This window comes from Lutra lutra, chromosome 8 (assembly GCF_902655055.1).
Source record: "Lutra lutra chromosome 8, mLutLut1.2, whole genome shotgun sequence".
NCBI classification, from domain to species: domain Eukaryota; kingdom Metazoa; phylum Chordata; class Mammalia; order Carnivora; family Mustelidae; genus Lutra; species Lutra lutra.
The window spans coordinates 127,198,459-127,213,726 of NC_062285.1; the positions used below are offsets into that span (position 1 = coordinate 127,198,459).

The 15,268-nt window shown below is 40.3% G+C and overlaps 1 protein-coding gene across 6 annotated transcripts in view; it reads left to right on the forward strand.

Moving 5' to 3' along the window:
- TXNRD1 (thioredoxin reductase 1) overlaps positions 1-15,268 on the forward strand; it is a 125,653-nt gene that overhangs the window by 100,002 nt on the left and 10,383 nt on the right. For all 6 annotated transcript variants that reach the window (XM_047740407.1, XM_047740410.1, XM_047740411.1 and 3 more), the window contains 3 exons: positions 6,263-6,370; positions 9,185-9,280; positions 13,115-13,249. In XM_047740407.1, the coding sequence (XP_047596363.1) occupies positions 6,263-6,370; positions 9,185-9,280; positions 13,115-13,249 (339 nt within the window). The remainder of the gene's footprint in view (positions 1-6,262; positions 6,371-9,184; positions 9,281-13,114; positions 13,250-15,268) is intronic.

A 15,268-nucleotide genomic window follows, 5' to 3' on the forward strand; every position in this document is an offset into this window, starting at 1 on the left:
GTTGCATTTTACATTAATTTCATTATTACCAATTTAAGTATAATTTTCTAAATCCTTTTATGGCACCTATCTAGGCTTTAAAAGGATTTGGGGATCTAGGTAATAATATCAGTATGCAAAGCTGTTAAACCAATATTTAGGCTTTATTACCCTGTCATTTTAAAAAATATGTCTTCCACTCCTGGAATGTTTAATGTGTTATATTAATGTTCTAAAGTGATTTTTTTTTTAGGGGCACCTCTGTGGCTCAGTCATTAAGCATCTACCTTTGGCCCAGGTCATGATCCCTGGGTCCTGGGATCAAGCCCCACATTGGGGTCCCTTCTGAGTGGGAAGCCTGCTTCTCCCTCTCCCGCTCCCCTGCTTGTCTTCCCTCTCTTGCTGTTTCTCTGTCAAATAAATAGTAATAGTAGTAGTAACAATAATAAATAATAAAGTGATTTTTAAAAAAGATTTTGTTTATTTACTCAACACAGAGAGAGATCACAGGCAGGCAGAGAGAGAGGGGGATGCAGGCTCCCCGCCGAGTGGCGAGCCCGATGCAGGGCTCAGTCCCAGGACCCTGATACCATGACCTGAGCCAAAGTCAGAGGATTAACCCACTGAGCCACCCAGGCGCTCCTAAAGTGATTTTTTTTAAAGTCCGTATAGGAAATTGATACTTTTAGATATGTTTCATGGGACAAGATGGCAAGAATAGATTCTCATTTTTTAAGATGAGCTTTTAGAGCAGTTACAGGTTCATAGTAAAACTAAGGGAAGGTGCCGAGATTTCTCATGTATTGTTTCCTGCCCTCATACGTGCATAGCCTTCCCCATTATCAACATTTCCTCCCTAATTATTGGAAAGGATTCTAGGAACATTGATTGTAAAGCACTTAGAATCTGCCCATTTTCCTTACACGAAAATCATCATGGGTTGATCTAGGTTGGTTACAGTAATGGAAACCTCAAAGAAGGCAGCTAGTAGAATTTGTGACTGACATTTAAGATGTACCTGGGGTTAGTTTGAATGGTGGCATGGATTGAGGCTAAAAAGGGTTTTTAATTCCAGATTGATCATTAAGGGCATAGCAGCTGGTTATTACTCTGTTTGGGATAAATTGAACTACTACTTTGAATGAGTTATGTCTTGTATTCATTGTTGCAATTTTTGAGTATCTGGTAAACCAGGAAAAGGGTATCTAGAAATGTAGCCTAAAATGCATTGAATTTATTCTTGACCTTGTATCTTTGTGTTTTCCTAAAATGGAGATATTTTTATATACCAGAAATAACCAAAGGAGGCACATGCAAATATTTGCTCCTACATAAAGTTGAAATTAAGTAGCATAAAATTCTTAAAAACCTTTAATGAATCTTTGCACCAACTTTGAACATGCAGGGCTTTCCACGTTCGGGCATGGTACTGTATTCTGCTCTCTGGCAGGTAGAGCACATTTTTTCTTAAAGTGCCCTATGGTTTATTAACATCAGAATTTAATATGAGTTGAAACTAAAAGTTCTGTTTTATGTTTTTTTTTTCCTTATTTTTAGTCTAACTCTAATAATAAGACAAATGCTTTTACCGTTCAGGGAATTATATTATAAAGAGGTGCTGTTCAGATCTCTGTGTTTGAAATCTCACTGGTCTGTCTGTCCTTTAGTATAGTAAATAAAATCAAAATGCCAGTAGATACCTAGGTTAAATGCATTTGGGGAAATCACACACTTTTTACCTAGGTTAAATGCATTTGGGGAAATCACACACTTTTTTTTTTTTTTTTAAGCAACTGCATAATCTCTTTAATCTTGCCCAGCCAGTGTTAAGAATTTTACCGCATACCTGAGAAGGTGAGAGAATCCATATCTGTCCTCCTCCTAAAGGAGCAACTCTCAGAAAAGATCTCTTTTCTCTTGAAAAGTTTAGCTTACCATCAGCACCTGGCTGAGTTAAATCCATTATGGGATTTTAAGGGAGCCCAGATTGAATTGTGGGTGTTAGTGCCTTCCTCCAAAATTGCTATCCTCTGTTCCTCACCACTTCACAAGAGCATTGGGAGGAAAGGGAAACAAAGTGCAACATGTGCGTGCTTGTCACGTGCTTGGCACTGAGCTAAGTGCTCTGTAAGCCTTATCTCATTCAGCCTCCAGGCAGCCCTGGAGGTTGATGACGTGTACAGGGAAATTAGGTAACTGTACGAGGTCACAAGGCTGGGAGGCAGCCCAGGCATAAATGAAGTCCAGTTCTGATTGTAAGTATTGCTGTCTTAGTCATGGTGATTTATTGCCTAAGAAAGATTTGGGAAGTGTAGATTATAGAAGAATAGGAGATAGGAAAGATATCTCAAGAATTAAAGAATCCACCAAATTTGCAAACACCTATGTAACACATAATTTTCCTAAATAAAATGAAGTGGAAAATACATTGGGGAAATTTAAATGAAAATTTTTAATGTTTAATAATATTTAAACTTCTGAAACTTAAAAATATTTGCCATTAAATAAAATACTTCATTCTTTTGGAAACACAAATGAAGGGAAGAAAAGTTTTTATCATTTCAAAAACTGAAAGAAAACAGTCTATAAAGCTGAGTCAGCCTGTAAATGATGGACATTCCACTAAGCCCTTTGTTTAAAAAGCCACATGATAAGACACACACACCAGTTTAAAGCACAGTATGACAGAACACGTCAGCAGAATGACCAGTTGTTGTTTCTCGGATCTTTTTAGAATTGCTCTCAAACACTTAAAATACTTTGTTTTTACAAACAGTAAACATGAGCGACTTTATTATTAAGGCTGTACTTTATTTGTTAACTCAGTTTTATAGTATATATAGAATATTTTAGGGGTGCCTGGCTGGCTCAGTCGGTAGAGCATGCAACTCTTGATCTCAAAGTTGTGAGTTCGAGCCCTGTGTTGCGTGTGGAGCCTACTTGAAAACTAAAAATAAACAAGATACATATATTTTATATATATAATATTTTATGTGAAAACCAGAGAGAAGCCATAGTATACATATCTTCAACTTCAGAATAGGTTGTATTCTGAAAGTTCATTAAGTTGATTGTTGTGAAAACTGTGTAGTGTGTTCTCCAAGTGGAAGTGTTGGAGACAAGGATTACATTTTCCAGGCTAGGCCGCGACAGTCCATCCATTTAAGTCCATTGGAACCTGCATTTTGGAACCCGGGACAACTTGTCTTTTATATGGATCCAGATTTCCATTTGATACACTGTTTCCTGCCTGAAGAATTTCCTTTTATAGTTATTTTAGTGCATGTCTGCTCCTGGTGAATTCCTTTTCTACTTGTTGTTTCTTTGTTTTTTAAGTTTATTTTGCCTCCAGTTTTTTTGGAAGATATTTCTTGCAATATAGAGTTCTAGATTTACTGTTTCTTTAAGTAGCTAGTGATTTGTCTGTTTTCTTTTGGTTGCGTGGATTCTGAACACAAGTCGGCTATCATTTTTATCTTTGTTCTTTATAAGATTTCCTTTTATCACTGTGTTTTAGCAATTACTGCTAAATTATTGTAAGTCGTGGCATCCTTTTCCTTACAATTATTCTGCTTAGGGTTTGTCAAGATTCTTAGATTTATCTATTTATCCTTTTCATCAGATTAGGAAAATATTCAGCCATTCATTTGTTTTTTTCTGTCTTCCTTCTTCCTTTCTTCCCCTCAGCCTCCAATTAATGAATATTGGTTCACTCAGTATTATCCCAGGAGTCTTCTGATGTACTTTTCACGTTCCTAACCCCGTTTCTGTTCTCTATTTTTTTTTTTTTTTCGAGAACCTGTCGTGATGTCTTTAAGTTTGCTGATCGTCTGCACTAAGGCTATTAATTCCATATTGTGTACTTTGCACTTCAAATAGTTTTTTTCAATCTACAAGTTTTATTTATTTAAAATGTTTTCCTTTTCTCCCCTCAGCGGGTTCATGTTTTTCTCTATTTGCTTGAATACAGACCATATTTATAATAGTTCATTGAGTGTCCTCTGGTGATTCCATCATCTCATTTTCAGTGTCTGTTTCTATCCATTGATTTTCCTCTTGGTATTGGCTCGCGTGTTTTTGCTTCTTTGCATGTTTTGTTATTTTGGATGGATGTGGACATTGTACATTTTACATTGTTGGGTGCTGGGTTTTATTGAATTCCTTTGTACATTGTTGGATTTTGTTCTGGCAGCCCATTAAGTTACGAGGAATTAGTTTTATCCTTTTGTAAGACTTGCTTTTGTGCTTTCTTAGGGCTTATCTAGGGCTGATTTAGTTCTACCGCTAAGCTGATGCCTTTTGGAGGACTCTACCCCATTCTCTTTACTTTATGAATTCTTTCTACTCTGGCTTGAGGGAACAGGAACTATTTCCAGTCCTGTAAGAGCTCTGGTCACTTGGGGGCCTCCTGCTCTCCAGTGGTTCTTTTTTTTTTTTTTTTTTTTTTTTTTTAATTAAATTAAATTTATTTATTTACTTGACAGAGAAAGACACAGCAAGAGAGGGAACACAAGCAGGGGGAGTGGGAGATGGAGAAGCAGGCTTCCCGCTGAGCGGGGAGCCCTATGCGGGGCTTGATTCCAGGACCCTGGGATCACGACCTGAGCTAAAGGCAGATGCTCAACCGAGCCACCCAGGCACCCCTCTCTAATGGTTCTTTCCTCACCCTGGAGTACCTCCTGTACGACGCATTGACGGATTAATTCTCAGCCCAAATCTCTGCAGATTTCAGGAGTTCTTTTGCACAGCTCTGCCCTGCAGCTTCGAGCCACCCTGACTCCCTCGAACAGTGGTCTCCATCTCCATGACTCAGACACTGCTGGGCTCTGAGCTCCCTGCTCTTGCCCCCAGTCCTTAGTGCTTTGGACAGTAAATAAGAAACCACTGGCCTCGCCTCATTTGTTTCCCTTCTGTCAGGGATCACAGTCCTGCACTGCCTGTTGTCCAGTGTCTGAAAGTGTTGCCTGCTCTTTGTCTGGTTTTCTTGTTGAAAGTAGGAGGGTAATTCTGGCCCCTGATACACCATGATGGCTGTCCGTGGATGTCTGCCTGTGCTTTCGATTCAGAGTTCCAAGGGTTTATATTCTGTTTAGAGAAGAAGGGTTATATTTATTATTTCTAGAGGGAGACAGGTTTTAAAGATTTTACGCTACCATTTTAAAGAGGAATTGAATATCTGATATTTTATTTTATTTTATTTTTAAAGATTTTATTTATTTATTTGACAGAGAGACCACAAGCAGGCAGAGAGGCAGGCAGAGAGAGAGAGGAGGAAGCAGGCTCCCCGCCGAGCAGAGAGCCCGAAGCGGGGCTCGATCCCAGGACCCCGAGATCACGACCCGAGCCGAAGGCAGTGGCCCAACCCACTGAGCCACCCAGGCGCCCCAGAATATCTGATATTTTAAATGCAGAATGTTACTTAGGCTCCCCACTGTGTACAAATGTGATGGGCAGGTTTTTACCAAATCACATTTACAAACACATTTGATATTTACATAATCTCTTCCTCACTTCGTATCAGTGTACTGAAGACTGAGAAATCCATTGTAGAGAAACTGGCTTATTTATTTAACCCTGCATTTCACCAACTTGTTTGACTTCAGAATACTTATGTCATTTCTAGCATTAACATCATTAAGATATGCTTTGGAAGTACTACCAGTGACTTTGTTTCTGTGGCCTTCCACTTCAGTGACTGTAGAGCACCACGCAGACAGCGTATCCTGCAGAGCCACTTTCCTGTTTGCATCTGAAAGTTGCTCGTGATGTTACCACTGTTGAGGAGAACTGCAGCCATGCCCCATTAAAGCATGTAGCTTTTTCCGTACAGTAAATTATAGGTTTCCAGGAGTGGAGTTCTTGGCAAAGAAGGTTTTTATGGCTCTTAACTGGTATTACCTAATTGATTTTCCAAAGAAGTCTGTTAATTCCTGTCACCAATATGAGACTGTCAGCATTGCGTGCCCTCATCTTGTTTTTGGCTGCTTTAAAAAGGGAGAAAACGTGTGTCCTTATTGTTAACATCAGCTGATAGTTGGATGGAGAAGGCACGTGAACCTGTTCAGGACTATCTTGCCAGACTTCAAACCTCTGTTACAACTGTCACATGAGTTAATGGTTCTCAGTGTAGTAGGTTTATACCTGGGATTGCGACTTCCCATACTTTTTGGTAGAAATTTATTAGTCTGCTTTCCCCCTCTTGATTTTGAACCTCTTTGATGTATACCCTTTTTTGAGTTCTAATTTCTCCTGTATTAACTCTTTTTTCTTCCTTCTGAAACAGTGTGACTATGAAAATGTTCCAACAACTGTGTTTACTCCATTGGAATATGGTTCCTGTGGTCTTTCTGAGGAGAAAGCTGTGGAGAGATTTGGGGAAGAAAATATTGAGGTAAGTTATATTCTTTATGCCTGTGTTAAGTTACTGCTGCTTTTTGTTAAAAGTAATTTCAAGCATACAGAAAAGGTGAAAACTTGTACAAAGACCTTTCGTTAACCTATAATCCAGATTCATGTATTGTCAACATTTTGCCCATTTGTTTTATACTTTTCATATTCTCTTTTTATCTCTCTGTATATTTGTTTTCCTTGCACCTTTTGAAAGGATGTTAAATGCCCCTTTACTCCTTAATTCTTCAGTGTGTGTTTCCTGCAAACAGGGTATTTCTTAAGTAACCACATTATAGTTACCACTTTTAGGAAGTTTAATGTTCATAGAACACTTAGATATGATCTACCTTCTGTTTTTGAGTCTTATCAGCTGACCCAGTAATACTTCCATTTTTTGAAACTGCTTTTACTGGTTCCTTTTATTGTTAAAACAATATTGTTGTAAATATGAAAAATAGAGGGAATTACAAAGAAGAAAACTAAAAATTAATAGCATATCAACCATTCTATTAGTGACATTTGGGTTTTTTGGTACCATTACCCTCTTCTAACTTTGCCACAGTCGAGGAACCATACGCGTGAAATACACTATTTTTGTGTACACAATGCTACCCAAAGAGACTGGTGCTTTAAATCATTCAAGAGAAAAGTTTCCAGTAAAACCTTCCAGAAGACCAGATTTGTAAATTAGAGTAAATTTTGTGAAATAAAAGCCTGTTTTAAATCTCTTTATCTTTTTCTTATTATATGTGTTAGCAGTAGCATGTAACATCTTGGTCTTATTAGTACAGCATGAGTAACATTTTCTGACTATAAAAATAGTATATCCTCATTATAGGAAGTTTGGAAAATTAGGAAAATATAAAAAAGGAAATTGTAATTCATAAAGAGATCACTGCTGTTAATATTTTGGCATTTCCCTTCTGGTCTCTTTCTGTGTGTTTGTATATTGTATATGTGTGTGTGTATGTATAATTGCAGGTACATAAGTCTTGTGTGCAATTCTCTGTTCTATTTTACAGTTAATGTTAGGTCATGAGCATTTCACCCTAAAACCAGCATTTTTTAAGAATGACTTAAGTATTTTGGGATGCGCTAAAATAATTCGTTAAGCCATTGTTTATATTATAAATAGAACAATGAACATCTTCATAATTCACTGTATTTCTCTGGTTTTTGTGAAGATAGATTCTTACCAAAAGATTCTTTTCTTTTTCTACCAAAAGATTCTTATGTTTTAAGGTTCTTTTAAGGATTTTTTTTTTTAAATTTATTCATTTGACAGAAAGAAAGAGAGATCACAAGTAGGCAGAGAGACAGGCAGGGGGGGGGAATCAGGTTCCCTGGTGAGCAGAGAACCCAATTGGGGGCTCGATCCCAAGACCCTGAGATCATGACCTGAGCCAAAAGCAGAGGCTTAACCCACTGAGCCACCCAGGCGCCCCTGTTCTAAGGTTCTTAATATATTTTTCATTTTTCTTGACAGGCTTTGGCTTTCATTTTATTAGAGTTTGCATTTTTCATTATAAAAGTAATGCCTTTGGGGCACCTGTGTGGCTCAGTCAGTTAAGCATCAGGCTTCAGCTCAGGTCATGATCCCATAGTCCTGGGATTGAGCCCTGAGTTGGACTCCCTGCTCCCTGAGGAGCCCGCTTCTCCCTCTCCTCCCTGCTCTGCTCACTCTGCATCTCTGTCTCTCTCAAATAAATAAATAACATCTTTAAGATAAATAAATAAAAGTAATGCATTTGAGTTGAAATTTTGAAAATGGAAATAGGAAACAATTATCCATAAATCTATGTTGGTAACACAGCAGTTGTTAGCAGTTTGGGGTAATTTCTTTAACCATCTTTTCCCTGTGTAATTGTTGTGATACTATGACCCTATATATTCAATTTTGTAACCCACATTTTTTTTAAAAGTTCACATTGTATTATAACATCAAAGAACACTTACTATAATGGCTACATAATCGGTATTTTTTTAAAAGTTAGCCAGCTAGGGGCGTCTGGGTGGCTCAGTGGGTTAAGCCTCTGCCTTCAGCTCAGGTCATGATCCCAGGGTCATGGGATCGAGCCCCACATAAGGCTCTCTGCTCAGTGGGGAGCCTGCTTCCCCCCTCTCTCTCTCTGCCTACTTGTGATCTCTGTCAAATAAATAAAGAAAATCTTTAAAAAAAAAAAAAAAAAGGTAGCCAATCATATATGTTTTGAATTAAGACTGGCAGCTGAAGGTGGAAAAAAAATCCCTGTAGTCACCCAGATTTAAGTTCATGAAGCATCAGTCAAGATACCTGCATCCTTCCACCTCTCATCTTCCGTGCCTCCCTCCTTGTTTTCTTCATTGCTTTTGGTGAATTATAAATTCCTCCAAAGGAGGGAATGTCTTTGGAAGCATCAAGCAAGGAACTGGATAATTGCTGTAATTGCTCCTGGCACCTTACTTGTGTCTTGCCCAAAGTTGTCATTCCTATGCAAGATGGTGTTGGGTTATTTTTTTCTCTTGTTTTTTTGATGTAAGACAGCAAGTAATTACCTGGCTTCTTTCTCTCGTTTGCTTGCTTTTTGTTATTATTACATAAGGTTTACTTTTCTGAGATTGAGATATAATTAAGGGATGAGCCTGTAGCAAAGGGTCCTGACAACAAGTTTAAGGTCATTTACTATCTGACCAAATCCCTATTTATTGCATGGATCTTATTATTTAATGAAAGTCTGAGTATCAAAGAGCCTCCAGTATTTTTAATCCACAGCTGGTGTTTGACAAACATACTTCTTAAGATAATGGGTCTTAAATTGTTTGTATATCTTCTCAGGTTTACCATAGTTACTTCTGGCCGTTGGAGTGGACAATTCCATCAAGAGATAACAACAAATGTTATGCAAAAGTAATCTGTAATATCAAAGACAATGTAAGTGAAATACTCATTGAATCCTTTTTTCCAGTAACTTCATTTTGTTTTTAATATGTAGTTCTATTTTATTTATTTATTTAATTTATTTATTTTAAGATATTATGTATTTATTTGTCAGAGAGAGAGAGAAAGCACAAGCATGCAGAGGCAGAGAGAGAAGCAGGCTCCCTGCTGAGCAAGAAGCCCCACATGGGACTCAATCCCAGGATTCTGGCATCATTGACCTGAGCTGAAGGCAGCGGCTTAACCGACTGAGCCACCCAGGTGGCCCTGTAGTTCTATTTTAATCACATGATGGACATGCATTCCTTTAGTATTTTACTTGTTGGTCTTCCCAGCCGTGTGGACACTGAGGGCAAGGGCCACAGTGACACCACTTGGTCTGCTCTCAGTGTCCTCAGCTTGGAACCCTGCACAGGGTCAAGAGGCCCACTGACCTTGTGAGCACAGACCACAGAAACGATTTAGAACGTGTGTGTTCATAAAAAGCCATGAAGTCAGTGGCTTCTAGGAATAATGAGAAAATATAAAAGAACAGGAGTAACACGTGTTTATATCCTAAGCAGCTGGCCCTAATGAGAAAGGTGTAGTAGGAAGAGCTATTTTTTTTTAAGATATTATTTATTTATTTGACAGTGAGAGAGAGAGAGAGAGGTCACAAGTGGGCAGAGAGGCAGGCAGAGAGGGGGAAGCAGGCTCCCTGCTGAGCAGAGAGCCCGATTCGGGGCTCAATCCCAGGACCCTGGGATCATGACCTGAGTCGAAGGCAGAGGCTTTAACCCACTGAGCCACCCAGGCGCCCCTAGGAAGAGCTCTTAATTGGGTTCTGATTTAAGATTTCACTGGCGACTGCTGCATGTAACAACCGGTAACTAAAAGCCTGTGGGCAAACTCCTTGACCTCACAGGACTTATTTCCATGCCTATAAAGTCATTGAAGACACGCTTGGATTTTGTCCTTTTTTGGCTGCCGTTCCCATACTCAGAACACATGCATGCACACATACATACTTGTGGATTGGATCTGATAAGAACTGGTATTTTTAACTTAGCTGGGATCTTACCTTTTAAAAAGAAAAAAGCGTGAGCAAAAATGTAAATCATGCTAAAGAATCCATAGTTAAAAGCCAAATAAATTCAGACTTTCCTTATTTGGGGATTTGAATAATTTGAATATAATTATAATTGAACATGTACCCTGTTGAGAAACTACTGCCTCAGAGAGCAGTATAGGAAAATCTGGTTCTCCCCTGAAAAGGATCATTCTAGATGCATTTAGTAAATGAAGGCATTAGGATGCAGTTGACATAAAGAACAATTTTATGCACTTATTTCCTTTGCACACATAGCTTTTATCATTAAAAGTGTTTTGAGTATATATTAACTGTCAGTCCTGCTTTAGACGAAAGGGGAAGATGTGCGGTGTTCTCTCCAGCTGTCCGGGGTCTCCCTCGAGCAGGAGATCGTTCACTTGCTTATTGCTTGGAGCAGTCGATGAAACCGCCACGTTTTCCTTCAGACCAAGCAAATCTGTCTTCCCTGTGTGTGGTTTGTTGTCTTTTTTTCACTGTTGTGTCATTTGTTCAAGTAACACTTTATAAAGATTTTATTTATTTGGGAGAGCATGTGAGAGAGAGTGCTAGCAGGGGAGTACCAGCAGCAGACGTCTGCTGAGCAGGGAGCCCTCCTCAGGGCTCAATTTCTGGCCCCTGGGATCGTGACCAGAGCTGAAGGCAGATGCTCAACTGACTGAGCCACCCAGGCACCCCTCAAATGACACTTTTTAAATATAATATGGAAAATCGTTTTCACTGCTAATGAGCCCATCTTAATTAAAATAGTCGAGGCGATAAGGAGGTTGATATTCTTTTCAGTTATTTTCAGATACAAAGATAGTATTAGAAAAGGTGAATACTTGTCATCCATCTGTCACAAGCAATCTTACACAAAAGCATGCTTCTAGAACTTGACCATCCTTGGGGCATATGCTTTATTCATTTTGAGTCAATCACTTCACAGTGTCTACCTGTGCTTGGTTTTTCCAGTGTTTATTTGTTAGGCTTTTATTCTTTTCGTATGCTGTGCTTCTCTTATATGAAACACTCACATTTACAGGAAGATGGGGAAAGTACTGACCATCCAGATTCAATGAACGTTCACATTCTGGTGTGTTTGCTTCAGAGCTTTTTCTCTTGTAAGAGAAACCTTCACAGAAGAAATTCGTAACAACTTATATTACAGAGTACCTGCTCTGTACCATGTACTACTTGGAGGTCCACATGTATTAACTTCATTCTTACGTAATCCTGTGAAGTGTGTTCTCTTGTTCCACCCTTTCTGTTCATGAGGAAGCTGAAGCACGGGGAGGTTAAGTAACTGTGCTCAGCTCACTTACCTCCTTCATAGCAGAGTTGGAACTAATCCCAGGCAGTGTAGATCCCATGCTCTTAAGCATTACCCTATGCCTGTGTAGACTTTGGTATTCCTTCTCGATCCCGTACTCATCCCCGGCCTCCAAAGCAACACTGTTTCAATGTGAGTGCCTCACCTGTTCATGTTTTTAACGTGTGCTGCCTGTTATGTATCCGTAAGCATTATGCATTGTGGTTTAAGAGTGGTCCCCTCAGTTAAAAACAGAAGCCTCCAACTTTAAAAAAAAAATCTTTCTTTGAGATCTGTCCATATTATTAAGCATAAATCTAGTATATTTTAAGTGCAGTGTGTTTGGTGCTTTATCCATACACTAAACCCACAATGGGCAGGATAAATATTGCAAGATTTCAAGGAGGAATATTATTATAGTACTTTGGCAACAGGACAACCTTCCTGATTGTTTTCCAGGCCATAATTGAACCTTAGATAAGGCTGTGCACCCAGCAGCCTGAGGTGCCTTATCTGTGGAGAGGAGGTTGGAATAGCTCAGTCATGAAGTCTGAACATTAGAATGCACCAGATTTCTCTGCCCTTGGCAGAGGTATCTGGAGTTCGGGATTTAGAGTTTATTCAGAGTTGCCAACATTTTTCTGTTTGTTTCAGATTGGAAGAGTTTTAAGTCTAACTATTCTTTCTACCCCCAAAGCCTTAGTTAAGATGATTTTTTAAACAACTGCTTTTACTTATTTTTTCCCAATTTTTAAAAAAAGACTTTTTATTTTAGAGAGTGAAAGAGTGGGTGGAAGGTGAATAAGGGGAGGGCGAGAGAGAGACCTAAGCAGATTCCACACTGAGCATGGAGTTTAATGTGGGGCTTGATCTCACAACCCTGAGATCATGACCTGAGCCAAAACTGAGAGTCAGATGCTTTAACTGACTGAACCACCCAGGCACCCGTAGATTTTTACTTTTTTTTAAAGTCATCTCTACACCTAGCATGGGGCTCAAACGCACAACCCCAAGATAAGAGTTGCATACTCTACCGACTGAGCCGGCCAGGCACCCGGAAATGACTGCTTTTAAATGTTACAGCTATCCCAGGTAGTTTATCTGGAGCTTTGAGGCAGCCAAATAGAGGAGATGAGGACAGAACTGCCCTTTGAAAACATTTTCCGGAACATTTTGGTGCTTATGGAGTTGCAGACATGTTTGCTTTTAATGATTTCCTTCCTCCTTGCTCCCGGCTGACTCTTTTTTTCTCCCTTCTTGTTTGCTTGTAACTACCACACTCTACTGGCCCCATGTTGGAGTATCTCCAGCCTAAGTCCCTTTTAGCAAGTGTTAATATAAGCCTTTAATCATTTCTAATCAGGGTTTTGGAATAGACCAGGTCCACATTCTAAGAATGGGAAAGAGGGAAAGAATCCGTGTAACTGTATTCCTTTTTTTTACATCTTAGGAACGTGTTGTGGGCTTCCACGTACTGGGTCCAAATGCGGGAGAAGTGACGCAAGGCTTTGCAGCCGCCCTCAAGTGTGGGCTGACGAAAAAGCAGCTGGACGGTACCATCGGAATCCACCCCGTGTGCGCGGAGGTGGGTCACCTGCGCTCCAGCAGCTCTCTTCAGAAGTGCGCAGCGGCACCTGGCTTGCAAGGGGCAAGTCCAGGACTCGGAAGTTTGTGTCTTTCGGCCGTAGTGGAGCTACTGCTGTGCTTCCTTACAGTTCAGTTCATAATGGAATACCTCAAAGGGAGCCTTGTGTCTAGAAAGGATTTTTCCTTTCTCAGATACTTTGGTTTCTTGTGTGAGCTGGATAGTGGTTTCATGCTAATGGTAAAAATGATGGCGGTGATTTATTTATAGAGATATGCCTTAAATTTTATCGTGTCTCCTAAATTATTTTCATGGCATTCGAAAATAGAGCCATTCATACCCAGAAAGAGCTTCAGTCCTGTTACCCCAGAGCCACCTCAAGGCTAGATGATGTTGTCTCCCTCTTCAGTTTTGGTATCAAAGGATGAGATTTGAAATGGGTGCTTTTTTAAAAGATGAAACAAATGACACGAGAATTGGAACTTGACCGCCCTGGGCCTCTGGCTGTCAGTGTTTCTTACGCTTGTCTGGGATCATGCAAGAGTTGAATGTTGTCCTGCTTACTGGGAAGCTGTCCTTATAAACCAAAAGTGTATCTGCTTTGGAGACCATGGCGGAGGCTGAGAGGAGGTAGCTTGTATTAGACCACCTCAGCTGTGGAGCTGAAAATCGTAGCTGTTAACTGGCCGCAGAGTCCAGGGTTTCCGGGGTGGACGTGGGCTTTCACACACGTGCGCTCGCTCGTGCCTGGTTTTGTTCTACGGCCTGTTACCCGGTTGATCTCTGCTCTTTTTGCCTTCCCACAACTGAACTCTTTGCTGAGCGTGTGAAAGGCCAACTTGTAAGACCTGGAAAAATGTTTTGGCTTCTTTCTGCTTTGCCTTTTCTATGGTTAGGGACAGGGTCCTCCTCTGTATTAACATGCACCTGGCTGGGATAGATGTATAAAATATTAATGTGTGTAGTGACCAGGGCATTATTCATACATAGAAAACTTCTGTTTGGGGGAAATAGAATTGATCTTTTAAGAATATGACCCCCAGATTGAAAGAGAGTCCAGATTGAAGTTCTTAAAGATTGTACAATGTATCTTTTTTGTTCGGTGTAATGACTGTCTGCCTCAGGAAGGAACCAACTAAGTTTTTTTTTTTTCCAAAAAACATGTTCTGTGAGATAAATATTGGCATATAATATAATGCTTTAAAAAGACTTGTGGTAACCAAGTACCACACACTGGGTGGCCTGACACAACCGAAATTTATTCTTGCATAGTTCTAGAGGCAGGAAGTCTGAAATCAAGGTGTTGGCAGGGCCATGCTCCCTCCTGGGGCTCTCGAGAAGGGTCTTGCCTGGCCTCTTCCAAACTTTTGGTGGTTGCTGCCGTCCTTGGCTGTCCTTGGCTCAGTCCTACGTCGCTGCAGTCTCCACTTCCGTCTTCACGTGCACGGCCTGGCCTCCTGTGTGTCTGTGTCTGGATGCCCCTTATTGGGACGTTGGTCATTGGGGTCGCCGCTCGAGTCCAGCTGGTATTAACCAAATAAGGCCATGTTGACAGGGGTCAGAGGTTACGACTTGAGCATATCTTTCTGGGAGATTTAACCCACAACAGTGAGTATATTTAAACTTTAAAAACCAGTCCGAGATACTCAAAAATGACAGCAGTTATCTCTGACATGGATGAAAAGATGACTTCTCAGCTTGCATATGTGAGTGTCGAACTTTGTAAATCTGAGTTTAGCTCTTGCTGGGCTGAAGAGAACACCAATTCCCCTGCCTGTGTGGTGGCCCAGCAGTGGCGAGTGGGGGGGCATCTGGCAGGAGGACTGCGGGCTGGGCAGAGAGGTGTGCTGAAGAGGCAGGGCGTCTTCCTGAGGCCCCTGCCTGCAGGCAGGTCAGCCAAGGGCATCTTCTCCCTGGTGGACCTGGCACATCTGGGGACCTCTGTAAGCATTTGCTGCTGTACATTTCCATCTGTTGGTTCTCCTGTGACTTTGAAGCTTGGAGGCTGAAAGTTTCACT